This window comes from Anabrus simplex, chromosome 9, assembly GCF_040414725.1.
Source record: "Anabrus simplex isolate iqAnaSimp1 chromosome 9, ASM4041472v1, whole genome shotgun sequence".
Lineage (NCBI taxonomy): Eukaryota > Metazoa > Arthropoda > Insecta > Orthoptera > Tettigoniidae > Anabrus > Anabrus simplex.
The window spans coordinates 84,395,798-84,408,481 of record NC_090273.1 but is presented as its reverse complement, the minus strand read 5'-3'; the positions used below and the strand labels follow the sequence as shown (position 1 = coordinate 84,408,481).

Genomic DNA, 12,684 nt, shown 5'->3' with positions numbered 1-12,684 from the left:
CAAAGACTTGCATGTCTAGGAATAACAGGGGCACTGGATACTACACCATTATGTGCAATGGAGGCCATCCTAGGTCTTCCCCCCTTACATTTATATGTTAAGGAAATAGCGGGAATGAGTGCCTACTGCCTCTGGTCACTCGGAGGATGATCCTTCAAGAATCCAAATAGAGGTCATGCCTGTATTCTTACAAGGCTTCACCAGACCTTCCCTATAACAATGATGATTGAGGACCTGATGAAGCCTAGTTTTAATTTGAATTATAAGTTCACAGTGGTGATACCCACAAGGGAGGAGTGGGCCGCGGATGCTGGGGCCCGTTTTAGGTCTGGGGGCTGTACATGGTACACAGATGGCTCGCGGACAGAGACGGGCACAGGCGCCGGGGTCTGAGGGCCTAAGACGAGGCTCTCCCTACCTATGGGTAAATACGCTACTGTTTTCCAGGCCGAAGTATACGCAATACTGGCCTGTGTTTTATATATATGGAACATTCCTGGACACAGAAGATGCATCACCATTTGCAGCGATAGCCAGGCAGCGTTAAAAGCACTATGTGCAGTTAAAACAACATCAAAAATGGTATGGGAATGCCAAAGGATGTTAGATCAGCTGTGTGAACTTAGCTCAGTTACCCTATTATGGGTCCCTGGGCACACAGGTATCAGTGGAAATGAAGAAGCTGACAAACTAGCGAAACACGGTTCAAAAGATCCTTTCATAGGACCAGAGCCCTTTCTGGGAGTGTCACTCCGAAGCGTGAAACTGGTAATATCCCAGTGGACAAACCAGTCTCACTTAAACATTTGGAAGAGGTTAACTATAGCAAGGCAGGCACGTGAACTTATCAAAGGGCCTAGCCAAAGTTATAAAAAGGTCCTGATAAATTTGAATAGGACCAGAATGAAAATGGTAGTTGGACTGTTGACAGGCCACAATACCTTACAGAGACACCTACACATCATGAAAATCAGTCAGGATCCGATGTGTAGAAGATGCAGTAGGGAGAAGGAGACCTCCGCGCATGTGTTATGTCAGTGTGAGGCTCTTGCAAGCATTAGACATCGATACCTTGGCTCACATTTTGTGAGCCTGGAAGACATCAGGAATGCCAACATCCGGACACTGGTATCCTTTATAGGAGCACTAGGGCTGGACTAGGCAAACCCGTTTAAGGGACACAAAGGGTCTTCACAGACCTACGTGTGGAGCCCTGCGAAGGCAGGGTTCACCCATTCTTTATCTATCTATCTAACCCATGGCTGATGATGCCTGTAAGTAAGGCGAAACATGTACCATTTTAATTAACATGTCAATGTAATTTAACAAAGACAAGATTTACTGTATTGATTAGGTGAACAAATTAATAAATTAACTTATTGTTATTATTTCAACCGTGAATTATCCGCAGTCATTTTTAAGCCTGGTAAAAACAAAACCATAGGTTAAAGTAATGAAATGTATTTTATGAACAAGCAGAAAATTATAACACTTCACATTGTATTGTAAGACACACTAGACAAAAATTACAAAATGCCATGTGGATTATGTCAACCTTCGTACTTAACAAAAAGAATCGGTCATCACTTTTTGTTTCTTAGATGATTGTTCATTTTTTCTAATTTTGGATCGTACATTTCTCAAGAGTATAATATTTGAAAATGAAAATTCATCTCTATTATCTATGTAAGAGATAAGTGGGTCTATAGAGACACTAGCTTGGCTGTGGGAAACTTTCGGAGCTGCTGGCGCACCTACCCTTCACTTGGCTTACAGTTCAGCGACCTTGGGCTGTGGGGAAAGGGAGAGTAAATTCCGAGTGCATTTCTCTTTCATTCTCTCTGCTTCCAAGATTACGGTAATCTGTGCTGTGCCACACGCAGCAACCTGCTCAAATGTTTCCAAGTTTGCAGCATTCTGGCAGCAGTGTGCATATAGGCCTGCTGCTACATCGTAGAGAAACGAAGCCCTCCAGTCTCCTCAAATATCAATGATTACATCTCCACGCATCGCATTAAAATTCTTTGAAACTAGGCAGAGATAATTTTACTCAGTGTGATGATTAGTGGGTGTAAGAATTAATACTTTAAAAAATAATTCTCCGAGACCCGCGAATTAACCGCAAGGCGAATTATCCGTACGCAAATTATCGGGAGTGCACTGTATAGGATGTAAATGTCAATACGGAACCACAATGAAGTTTATTACATGCAATGTGCACCAATCGACCATCTGTTCATCGGAAAGAGACTCTCTGCTGGCAGCTTTCCTGCAATGGAGTCCGGCTTCTTGAGATCATTTACAGATCACGTATGGACATCTAGGAAAATCGGCCACTTGCACGAGCTCCGCCAAGTTTAAGAACGGGTTCTCCTGTGAAGTTTCAACTAACCTGTTGTTTTCTTCTTTAGCTGAAAACCGCCACGTAGATTTCAATATCCCCCAACACTGCTGTATTCATCTCTAAGCAGCCCTAGGTGAAATGCCACGCCAAATCACTGTCTCACAAATGTTAAAACCACCGTGTTGAACGAGAACCAGCACTTTGTCTCCTGACACGCATGAATAATGTGCCATGTCAGAATAGAGTGAAGCATTTAGCATAGAAGTTAACTCGGTTAAGCTTGGTGTGTTTGTTGCCTGATGTTATCGAGGTGTATTCACGGGAACAAAAAAGTTGCACACTGGGATTCAAACTTAAGCTACAGCTTACAGTAGATCCACTGCACTATGTCCTTATGTCATAGTGCTGTATGCAAGTGCATGTCATGAGGAGAAGGGAGAGGAGAGAGTGAGAACAAATGACACAATGAGTGAACTACAGGCCATGTTGCAAAACGCATCCAGCTGTCTGTACAAAGGCGAATGTAGCCGAAGTGGACTTTCTTATACTTCACGTCTCTAGAGATGTGACAATTTTTGATTGTTCAACTGTACATCCCCTATTCACCTAAGCTGATGATCAATAATGGTGGCTTTTATATTACTGATGTCCATTTTCTCAAGAACTGTAAGGTTGGTGACAGGGTCTTCCCATCTGATGTTCAATATAGATGTCAGTTTTTGTGGGTGAAAATGCTTAAGTTTTTGAATGTAATGGTAGTAAGGTAATAAAGTTTCACAGCCACTGTTGAGATTACAACAGCTTGGTACACCACTAGGTCTCTGTTATACATTGTTGTACGTATATACAAAATTAAAATGCAGAATCGGACAATGCAGAACACCAAAGTTATGCCAAATAACTGGAAATGTAAAAAAAGATTTTATTTATTAGGCAAAGGAAATAGCATAACAGGCAATGACAATATTATGTTGTACACACTGTGTTAACATTGCATTGTTTGTGGTGTTGTTTCGAAGAATCTTGATGTACTGAAGAAGCCCTTGAAATAGAATGAAACATGCATATGGAAGTGATCTAACTCCAGCTTCAAAAAGTACCTGGAATATTATTATTTTTAATGAAGGCCCTATACAATAGTAAAAGATAGTTTTATTAGGTGTTGGTAACGTTCATGATATCACTTCCACAGAATCATAACAATTACTGTCTTTGCATGGCAGTCAGTTTTTGTTGTTTGTGTATGAGTGTTTAACATTTTTGATAATGTCAGCTACAGAGCAATGGTCAAATACCATATAAAGTTTTGTGTTTTGTTTCATAAATCTCCTTCTAAGACATAAAGAATACTCAAGAAGCTTACAGGAACCAATGAAAAAACCCAGGTTTATACCTGGCTTAAATGTTTCAGTGAAGGCTGTGATAGCATCAAAGATGACCTGTGGAACAGTTGACCACTAACTACAACAAATGTATGAAGCAGTGAGCATATATGTGTTGCTGGGAGGGGAAACCAAGGAAAGAATATTGAGGAGATAGTAGCAGAGGTTAGAATTTCAATTGGAATTGTTCACACAATTCTTCGAAATATCTGAACATGCTTTACATATCTCAAACGTTTGTACCAAAAAGGTTGTTTCTTGAAAATAAAGAATCGAGAATGATCTGAGCAGTATGGCTGAACAAAATAGTGGTTTTCTGAATGAAATAATCATTAGAGATGAAACTTGGTGCTAACCAATGTCTAAACAACAGTTATGTGAGTGGAAATCCAAAATATCTACATGGAAACAAAAATTATCAAAGGACACTAGCAGAGGCTAAGTTATGCTGAAAGTTTTCTTTGACACTCGAGGTCTCATTCATTATAAGTTTATTCCAGAAGCTTGTACTGTAATGAACGAGCTGTATGTGGAAATCCTTCATTGCCTCTGACACACAGTCAGAAGGAAGTGTCCAGAAAAATGGGCAAAAAATACCTGGTTTCTTTTGCACAACAATGCACTATCACTTCAATCAGTATTGGTAAAAAATTACCTTGCCAGGTGCAATGATATCCTCCATACTTTCCAGATCTATCACTACCTGACTTCTTTTTTCTGTGGCTGAAAACTCATCTGAAGGGACAAAGATTTGCGAACACTCATGAAGTTACTGCAAATGTGACGAGAGCACTATAACTGGTTTTTGCAAAATGGCATCCACCAATGCTTCCAGGAGTTTTACATGCACTGGCAGAAGTGTGTTACAGTGGAAAGGAATTATTTTGAAGGATATGCTGTGTAAATTTCATTACAGTAACTAATTTCTGTTATTAACCATTCTGGGAACTCTTTGAAGCTAGTATGTATCATGAGGAGTATTGATTGACTGACTATTTGTTTGCTTGTTTGTTTGTTTCTTTGTTTGAATATTAACATTTATTTAAGGTACTACATGTCAAGTTTTCTAAACCTTCAGATTCTAACTTATATACTGCTTATCTGTCCCCTAAAGCTACTCGTATTTCTGAACATTGCAACTGATGTGCTATAAGAATGCTATAAGGATGAGTCATACTTACCAACAGTGAGATACAAGGGATAAAGTACAAGAGGATAAAATATTCGATCAACTGTTGATAAGACCCACAGTTTTCTGATCCACCATTTGAAGCACTTAAACCCTATCCTGGGTTTGCGAACCTTGTGTGCTGGAAGAAAACAAAAGGATTACAATTCTATTATAAATTGAAGCTCATTTACTCTTACTTGCAAGGTACGGTTCCTCCTCACAAAGTTACACTAAACCCACCTTTGACTAATTTGTGAAGAAACTTGAAAATGCAGAGTGGGACAATGCACATCACCAAACTCATTCCAAAGAAGAACTGGAACTGTAACATATAATGTATTATATTTTATTAAACAAACATATAACAAACAATGACTATATGAGTTGATGGTAACTGTCTCTCCACAAAGTGACACATCCAGCTGGGGATGGGAGAGTGGTGGTGGTGATTATGATTATTGTTTTACAGGAAGTGCAACTAGGCAACCATCCTCAGCAAGAACTAAGCAGCTACATATGACATGTCACTGACATGTCACTTCTTTTCAGCCCCCAATGAATTTGTTTCTGGTTCTAATGTTCATCAAGACTTAAGATCTGTTAAAATTGTCCCTCAGCAAGTGTTTAAAGTCTACTGTCATTGGAAGCACTCACTGGTTGACAACAGTGAGTTACAGCTTGCTTATTCTTCAGTTCCATTTCCTCTGCATATGCATTGTTTGTTTATTCATTGCATAATAATTACTGCTCTGTATGATATTTTAGGTTATAAGTGCATTTATTTGCATGTTATACAATTGAAGAATTTTAAGGTTACCTTGTGAGATTTGTCTCCCATTAAGCGTAGTACAATTGTAGCATTATCCCAGAATGTTTTTACAACATTAAGGAGAGATAGATGAAATTTTGTGACAGTGCAGTCACTGTAAATCTAATTATTAAGCGGAACAAACATACTGGTTTAATTTCACCCAGTAAAAAGGGAAACTGTGACAGGATAAAGAAGCAAATTAAAACCCAGGCTGCAGATTTGGCACACAAAAAGGGCTACTGGGAAATGAATCTGCATGTGACCAATGTTAGCCATAGACTTCTAGTAAGTGGAAAGAAAATCCTCAAATCTCCAAAGAAAATATCTTCTTACAAGAGAAATGCATAGAAATCTCTTGTAGGCATATAGTAATCAGGATTGGACTATAAAACACAAGAAGTTCTCTTTCTCTGAAGTGCAGAGGCAGAGGTTTCAATATATGTGACAAGTGAAGAAATTCAGTGCATCTGCAACACACCATAAAATATACTGTGAAGAACATATTTTGGGGGTGTTTCTTGGATGAAGTCTGGGACCCTTACTGCCAGTTGATGGCATGATGAAAAGTGACCAATACATCAAAATACTGAAAAGGAGAGTTCTTCGTAAGCTGCAGAAAAGTTTCCAGATGGTGACAGGTATTTTCAGCAAAACTTGACATCTGAAAGAAAAAGAAGAAATTCTTCAGTCTTCGTCTTCTTCTTCTTCTTCTTCTTCTTCTTCTTCTTCTTCTTCTTCTTCTTCTTCTTCTTCTTCTTCTTCTTCTTCTTCTTCTTCTTCTACCTAGAGTTGTCCCACATGTACAGGGTCCGTTCTTTAAGTCTTTAAACACCATTCTTCATGGTAGTGGACATCGTTTGGCCTTAAGCCAATGGCCCTCATATCCTCCAGCACATCATCTACCCAACGCTTTTTTGGTTGTCCAGGTGGGCATACACCATTGACGTCAAAGTGGAAGGTGAGGTTGGTAACTGTACCAGGTGCTGCAGGTAGAACATGGCCATACCATCGGAGGTTCCTTTCTCACATTTTCTCCATAAGTGGTGTGATGCCCATTTTCTGATGAATTGTGTCATTTCTGATGTGGTGGATTAAGGAGATGCCCATTGACAAGCAGAACATTCACCTCTCCATGGCGTGAAATTGGTGTTCAGTATTCTTTGTTGGACAGTCAGCATTCAGCACCACATAGCGCAACTGGACGCACTGTGATTCGATATATCTTCGACTTTACGCAAAGAGGTATTCTTTCGTTACAACGTACGCCAGTGACATCCCTGCACCGTATCTAAGTTGCATTTATCTAAGCTTGCACTTCCTTGTTAATTACACAATCACCCTATAAGCAAGATCGAAGGTATTTGAAGCTATCTGTTTTAGCTAAGCTCTCACCCCTGACTTGGATGGTGCCATCACTTGGATTTGTTTCCAGGTAGTCCGTCTTCCTGATGTTCAGACGGAGATCATATAGGGAGAGGTGGTTGTGTTCCACTCTTCAACTTGTGATTGCAATTGTACTTGGGTGGTCCTTGCAAGTGCGATTTGTTGGCATATAGGAGGATCCAAGGAACAATCCATTGCAAGTCCCGAGGGATGGTTTTCATGATGATAACGAAGAGCTGCAGTGACAGTGCTGAGCTCTGGGGAACACTGTAATGCAAAACTGTCTGAGGTGCCAACAGCACAGTGTACCCTGCTGCTGGTATTCGTACATAAATGACCCAGCCGATAAGCTGCTCTGGAATGCCATGGTCGCAAAGTGCATACCAAGTCAACTGATGCGGAACACGGTCGAAAGCCTTCTCAAGATTGAGGAAGGCAATGTGAAGTGGCATTCTTTTCTCTTGAAGTCACTCCATGATCACTTTTCATATCTTGGAAGCATCTTGTCCAAATGGTGTACCTGCGAACAAGACGTTGATAAAAGAACTGGGGCTGCTCATACAGCATTCGGACGGTTAATGTACAGAGTCTTCATGAATAACGACCTAAAACTGCATACCAAACTCATGGTGTACAAAGCTGTTGTCATTTCCATGCTGCTGTATGGCTGTGAAACTTGGACACACTATCGCCATGATACCAAAAAACTTGAGCACTTCCACCAACAGAAAATTAGATTCTTCTTGAATATAAAGTGGGAGGACTATGTGACCAACATGGCAGTTCTCGACAAAGCGCAGCTAAATAGCATTGAGGCAACAATCATTGCTCATCAACTGAGATGGTTAGGCCATGTTCACCGCATGGGTGATACCAGGCTTCCATGCCAAATTCTTTATGGTGAACTTTGCTCCGGCTGTAGACCTCATGGAGCCTCTCTTAAGCGTTTTAAGGACCAGCTGAAACACATCATGAAGGCAACTGGTATAGATATACAGACATGGGAAGAATGTGCTGTGGACCACTCACTGTGGCGGAACACTACATCCACCGGCTGTCAACTTCTTTGAAAGAGTACACCACAGACATCAAGAGGCCAAGCGACAAGCAAGAAAACTCCGTCAATTACAACCCCACCCTTCTCCATCCATTCAGTGTGATTTGTGTGGGCATGTTTTATGCCAGGATTGGTCTGTTTAGTCATCGTAAACATATCCATAAACTGAGTTGAACTGGTCAATGTATGCAGGAAGAAGTTATATATACTTGGATCGAGTTACAGCCACCGACGACTCCATGAGCAGTCAAGCTGCAAAGATAGTGTCAGTTGTTTCAGCTCCTGAAACAAAGCTGCACTGGCTGGTACTAATTTTGGTGATTTTGCACAGGTGCTGGTCAAGGATTCTTTCAAAGATTTTCATGGTGTACGACAGGAGGCGGATTGCGCGGTAGTTAGAGCAGTCTGCCAGGTCACCTTTGTTTTTTGAAGAGTAGTCTGCCAGGTCACCTTTGTTTTCTGAAAACTGGCACTGTGATGTTCGTGATCCATTCAACAGAGATACATCCAGAGGTTACAACCATGTTGAATAAGCTGGTCAACCAATTAATCGCAGAGTCCTTTATTTTCCTCAAATTCCAGAAGTCAGCAAGCAGTTCACCCAGTCCTAGCGCTGTTTGGTTTTTTCATGCAATTAATAGTACTGGTGACCCTTGGATGTGATTTTCGGGGTGGTGCCTGCTGGCAGAATGCCTTCAGAAATAGGAGGATGCAAGAACTTTCTGTTAGACATCATATCAAAATGTTGCTGCCAGCGTTTGAGGATTTCGCACCTGTCCTGTAGTCTTTGACCTTCTTTGTTTTTCAGGCACACATAGTGTTGAATATCCTGCGCTGATCTGACTCGAGATTTAGGGAGTCTATAATTTTTCTCGTCTTCCTTGGTGTCTAGTGTCCTGTAGAGCTCATTGTAATGATCAGATCTTGTTTCTGCAACAGAAGCAACACATTTTTGAGCTGTATTTTGTAGACATTTTAAAATTTATTTTTGGCTTCTTGAATATTATTAGCTAGTAACACTAAGCCCCGGTTGTATTAAACATTTGATCTGAGTTTAACGAGGAAAAATGGCTGCCAGTCAAGTTGAACTTCGATTTTTTGTTGTATAAAACGCTAATCTAAGATCATCTCGTCTCGATCTAAGTTCAGATTTGACTGCCGAATATTCGTCGGTTAATCTCCTTGAACCTAGATCATTATCATTCATATTAAACATTGAACTAGACCCGAAGACTTGAAAAGTGTTTCCTTGTATAGTATCTGCGTAAGAATACCGTACCTTAATAATATCGAGGCGAGTTATAAATATCTTGAATGCTAGTAGTTAAATAATATTGCTAAAGATCGCTTGATTTTTTTCAGAAGTGAGGTTATGTGATATCATATAAACAATAGCCTACTGCAATACCAACACGTTGTTACTTATTTTTATGATAATGCTTCAATAATTAATTATTTTAAATTATGTTTCAAGTTTACAAAACAAAGCAGTTGTGTAATATATATATATTATCTTTAGCAGGGATGTCAGATTATTCTGACTTTTCGTCTAATGAAGAAGAGTTGATTTTACGACGAGCTCCTCGCAGAATCCAATGATTGAAATGAGTGATCAAAAAATTTTCAAAATGAGATTTTGTTTATCGAAAGACGCTGTGGAATGACTGGAACTAAAGTTAAGGGACACACTACAAAAACCTACTCAAAGAAATTATCCCCTGTAGCCCATGTGTATGTTACTAATAACTCTTAGGTTTTATGCGACAGGAAGTTATCAAATGGTTGTTGGAGATCTCTTTAATATTGACAAGTCAACGGCTTTCTCTTTCAACTTTGATGTCACCATATCGGTTCTTTTATTTTCTATTATATGTTTGTACCTTGAGAGTACAATATCCACCAGATCGTCCTTTCCTTTCGGTGTGAAATTCGCAGAACGCTCCTTTGAAGTTCTTTCCATGTTTACTTCGCGAGATTACAATATTATCTTCTTCTCCTTCTTCGACAGTCACGGCAATTTCGTATTTCATTTGTTGACAGTCACGGCCAGGTCAATCCCACCATTTAAGTATTATCCAACGGGCCGAGCTATTTCGTATTTCATTTGTTTTGCGGTGTTGCCACGTCCACTTTTTTGAACTCCGATTACATTTGAACTACACATGTGTAAACCGAGTTCAGTTTTATACAACACGATGAAGTCATAATCTCAGTTCACTTTCAGAACTAAGTTCTTAACTGATATCCAGTCAGATGTCTTTATACAACCGGGCCTAAGTCGTCTGCGAATTCCAAGCAATTTAAGTTTATTTGACCTTTCTTGGTTGCAGTTTTTGTTCTTAGGATTTTCCTGGTACCATTCACTCATTGCATATTCTAGGGCACAGCTGAAAAGTAATGGCGGTAAACCATCTCTCCGTCTTCACCATGTTTTAATCGTAAATGGCTCAGATATTTCTCCTCTGAATTTTACTTTGGATTTGGTGTTGGTTAGGGTTGAAGTCCGAAATTCCTCAGTATCTTGATCAATGAAGATCTGTGGATATGATAAGTGTTTTTTGAAGTATACAAAGGATGTGTTTTTTTTTTTTTTTTTTTTTTTTTTTTATAGACATCCCTTACTAATTTTAAGGTGATTATCTGTTCTGGGCAGCTACTCTAAGGCCTAAATCTTCCTTGGTATTCTCCTAGTTGAAGTTGATATTTACAACAATTGTATACAACTGATATGATTTTATATGTGTAATCCAAAAGGGAAATTCCTGGATTTCATTTCTCTCCTTTTTTGTGTAATGGATGTATTATAACTGTAGTCCAATGTTCTAGTAGTTCTTCTCTGTTCCAGATTTCTCCTATGCATTGGTGCAATGATATTTTCACTGATTCTGCTGCATATTTTCAAAGTTCTGCAAATATTTCCACTTGCTTTGTAGTTTTTGAGCTCTTTCAAAGCTATGTAGACTTCATGGATTGTGGGTGGTTTTATATTTTTTGCTTGTGTTTTAATTGGGGTTTCGGTGTTTATTTGAATAAGTTCCAGGGGATATTCACTATTTAGTAATTTGTTAAATGTTTCTGCTAAAATTGCTATATTCTTTTCTATTGCTATGGGCCATCTTATTATTTTTAACTTTTAACATTAATGTTGGAGGATCATATCTTTGTAGTTGCCTGCTAAATATTTTGTAGTAATCTCTTGAGTCTGTTTATTATTGTTGTTGTTAGTGGAAAAATCACCCAGAATTCAAAGCCAGTAAGTAGTAGACAGAAACAGTCTTTGTATCTCATAACCTGATTTATCACTTGCTTTTTTTTTTTTCACTACTTACACTGGCCTGTCAGGTTCCTTTCCTCCTCCTGTGTTTGTGCTGTGTTCCTAATCTCCCACCACCTGTTTTCACCTTTATCACTTTATCCAAGCAAGCAAACTTCTAGTATAACATGACTGGTGATATGGAGATTATAGCCACAGGACATTCAGTTTTACATGCATTGGCCAGGCTTCAAACCACGGCCACTCTAGTAAGAAGCCAGTGATTACCTCCTCTTAGCCCACAGATCACTTCATTCCTTCCCTTATCCAGTTTTTAGCTGGTTTTCTTCTTATACAACAAACTCACACTATCTCATGCAGTGACCGGGATTTAAACCACGGAACCCAGAGGTGAGAGGCCGGCGCACTGCCGCCTGAGCCACAGAGGCTCCATTATTATTATTATTATTACTGTACCTTTGAATACTGTAATTTCAATTTGTTTAATCCCACTGTACTGTGATAACATTAGTTGCTTTTATATTAAATGTATTCTGTAGTGTACAGTATTTCAGATAATAACATGTGGTTTTTATTTAACCATTACATACATTCTAGACATACTGTAATACAGTATTATATCCTTTATCATAGCTTCAGAGTACTATTATGGAAAACATTTTTATAGTTTGGACAAGGTCTCGCCCCCATTAGTCTGAAACAGTGAGGGTTTGCTATAATTTGCTTCTTACATGAAGACCAAAGACCTGTCTTGATGGTCTCTTAGTGAGTATTGATGCCCATCCTCCTGATGAAGCTGGAAAGCATACACGAGTTAATCAAGAGCCGAGAAGAAAATGGGTTTGATGAAAAGAGTATAAAGAACACAGAGGTAAGTAACAGGCTGGAAATGAAGAAACTAGAGGATAGAATAGGAAGAAGGAGGCTGAAATGATATGGCCACGTAAGAAAGATGGCAGAAACAAGAATTCCCAGAACAATGCTCAAATGGATGGTGAATGGAAGGAAATTAAGTGGTAGGCCAAGGAGAAGATGGATACAGAAAGTGAATGAAGGAATGGAGAGAATTGGCTTTTGTTTTTTCCTGTTTCTTTTCCTTTTTATATTTATTTTACTATTTGCTTAACAACACACAAACACAGACAGGTCTGATACCGATGATGGTATAGGAACTTCTCACTACCTTCAAGAGAAGGAAGCTAGAATACTTTGGTCATGTGATGCAGAATAGTAAATACCACCTTCTGCAAGTTATACTACAC

The 12,684-nt window shown here is 39.2% G+C and overlaps 1 protein-coding gene across 2 annotated transcripts in view; it reads right to left on the bottom strand.

Annotated features, from left to right (window-relative positions):
- LOC136880933 (transmembrane protein 62) overlaps window positions 1–12,684 on the bottom strand; it is a 120,290-nt gene that overhangs the window by 67,452 nt on the left and 40,154 nt on the right. For both annotated transcript variants that reach the window (XM_067153463.2, XM_067153464.2), the window contains exons 8-9: window positions 5,138–5,219; window positions 4,908–5,036 (exon numbers count right to left, since the gene is read on the bottom strand). In XM_067153463.2, coding sequence (XP_067009564.1) covers window positions 4,908–5,036; window positions 5,138–5,219 — 211 coding nt within the window. The remainder of the gene's footprint in view (window positions 1–4,907; window positions 5,037–5,137; window positions 5,220–12,684) is intronic.